This window comes from Meleagris gallopavo, chromosome 1 (genome assembly GCF_000146605.3).
Source record: "Meleagris gallopavo isolate NT-WF06-2002-E0010 breed Aviagen turkey brand Nicholas breeding stock chromosome 1, Turkey_5.1, whole genome shotgun sequence".
NCBI classification, from domain to species: Eukaryota; Metazoa; Chordata; class Aves; order Galliformes; family Phasianidae; genus Meleagris; species Meleagris gallopavo.
The window spans coordinates 77,145,471-77,146,443 of NC_015011.2; the positions used below are offsets into that span (position 1 = coordinate 77,145,471).

At 37.5% G+C, this 973-nt stretch overlaps 1 protein-coding gene across 1 annotated transcript in view; it reads left to right on the forward strand.

Moving 5' to 3' along the window:
- The window catches only part of SPAG17 (sperm associated antigen 17), a 100,982-nt gene that overhangs the window by 90,160 nt on the left and 9,849 nt on the right, over positions 1–973 (forward strand). Inside the window, exons 40-41 of the mRNA XM_031554714.1 lie at positions 120–222; positions 826–922. Of these exons, the coding sequence (XP_031410574.1) occupies positions 120–222; positions 826–922 (200 nt within the window). The remainder of the gene's footprint in view (positions 1–119; positions 223–825; positions 923–973) is intronic.

A 973-nucleotide genomic window follows, 5' to 3' on the forward strand; every position in this document is an offset into this window, starting at 1 on the left:
AAAGCCACTTGCCTTTATCCCTTTTGTTCTTCAGTGTCTCAGATATTGTACTGAAAGCAGGATAAACTCAATTGTCTTTTTTCTTTCTTTTCCTTACCAACAATGACAAAATTTCTTAGGAAAGAACTTGACGAAGGAAAGAAAACCTTAATGGCAATAAGAAACAAAATAATTCCTCCCTACTTTGAATCAGAATTGGGCAAGGCATTTCTCTCAAAAAAGGTAATGGAGATGAAAAGTGGGTAAGTTTACGTGAGGCCAAGTAAGCTCTGCCATATTTTCATACCTAGAGATATGGTTTTACATCTCAGCCTCAAATTAACTCAAGCAACTATTATAGAGGACAGTTGTGGCAGAATTAATACTAGGGATTAGATACTCCTGCCAAAGGAAAAGTATCTTAGAGCTGACATGTATTTACTGAGGCCAAACTATGGAGATTCCTTAAGCAAACTCTGGACAACCTGATCCAAAGCAGATAATGATCCTTGGATCTTTTCACCCAACCCCCAGAAAACATTTCTCTGTTAACTTGAAAAGGAATCAGTAAGACCAAACCACCTGTGTTAACTGGAGGTGACCTTGGGAACTCCCTTCTTGTAATCCCACCTGATCAGTGCTGTGAGTATAAAGTACAGTCAAAACCACTTTGGAATCTGCAGCATATTTATGTGCATAAATTCTGTTGTTACCTCTTTGGTTCTGCTTCTTATTATTTCCATTGACTTTTTTTTTTTTTTCCACAGGGGAGGTATGCTAATGAGGTTGGATTTTTTATATTTATTGTTGGAATACCTAAGCCTCTTTTCATCCTTCTCTCTGTAGTTTCCTGATGTGGAAGCGTTATCTAAAGAACTTCCTCCAGTTCCACAAAAAGAAAGTAGGAATCTCCTTCCAGAGACAATGAAAAACCTCAGGAGAGGTAATTTGACCTTTACTGTCTGTCTGGTAGCATTTTAATATCTTCTCCTTT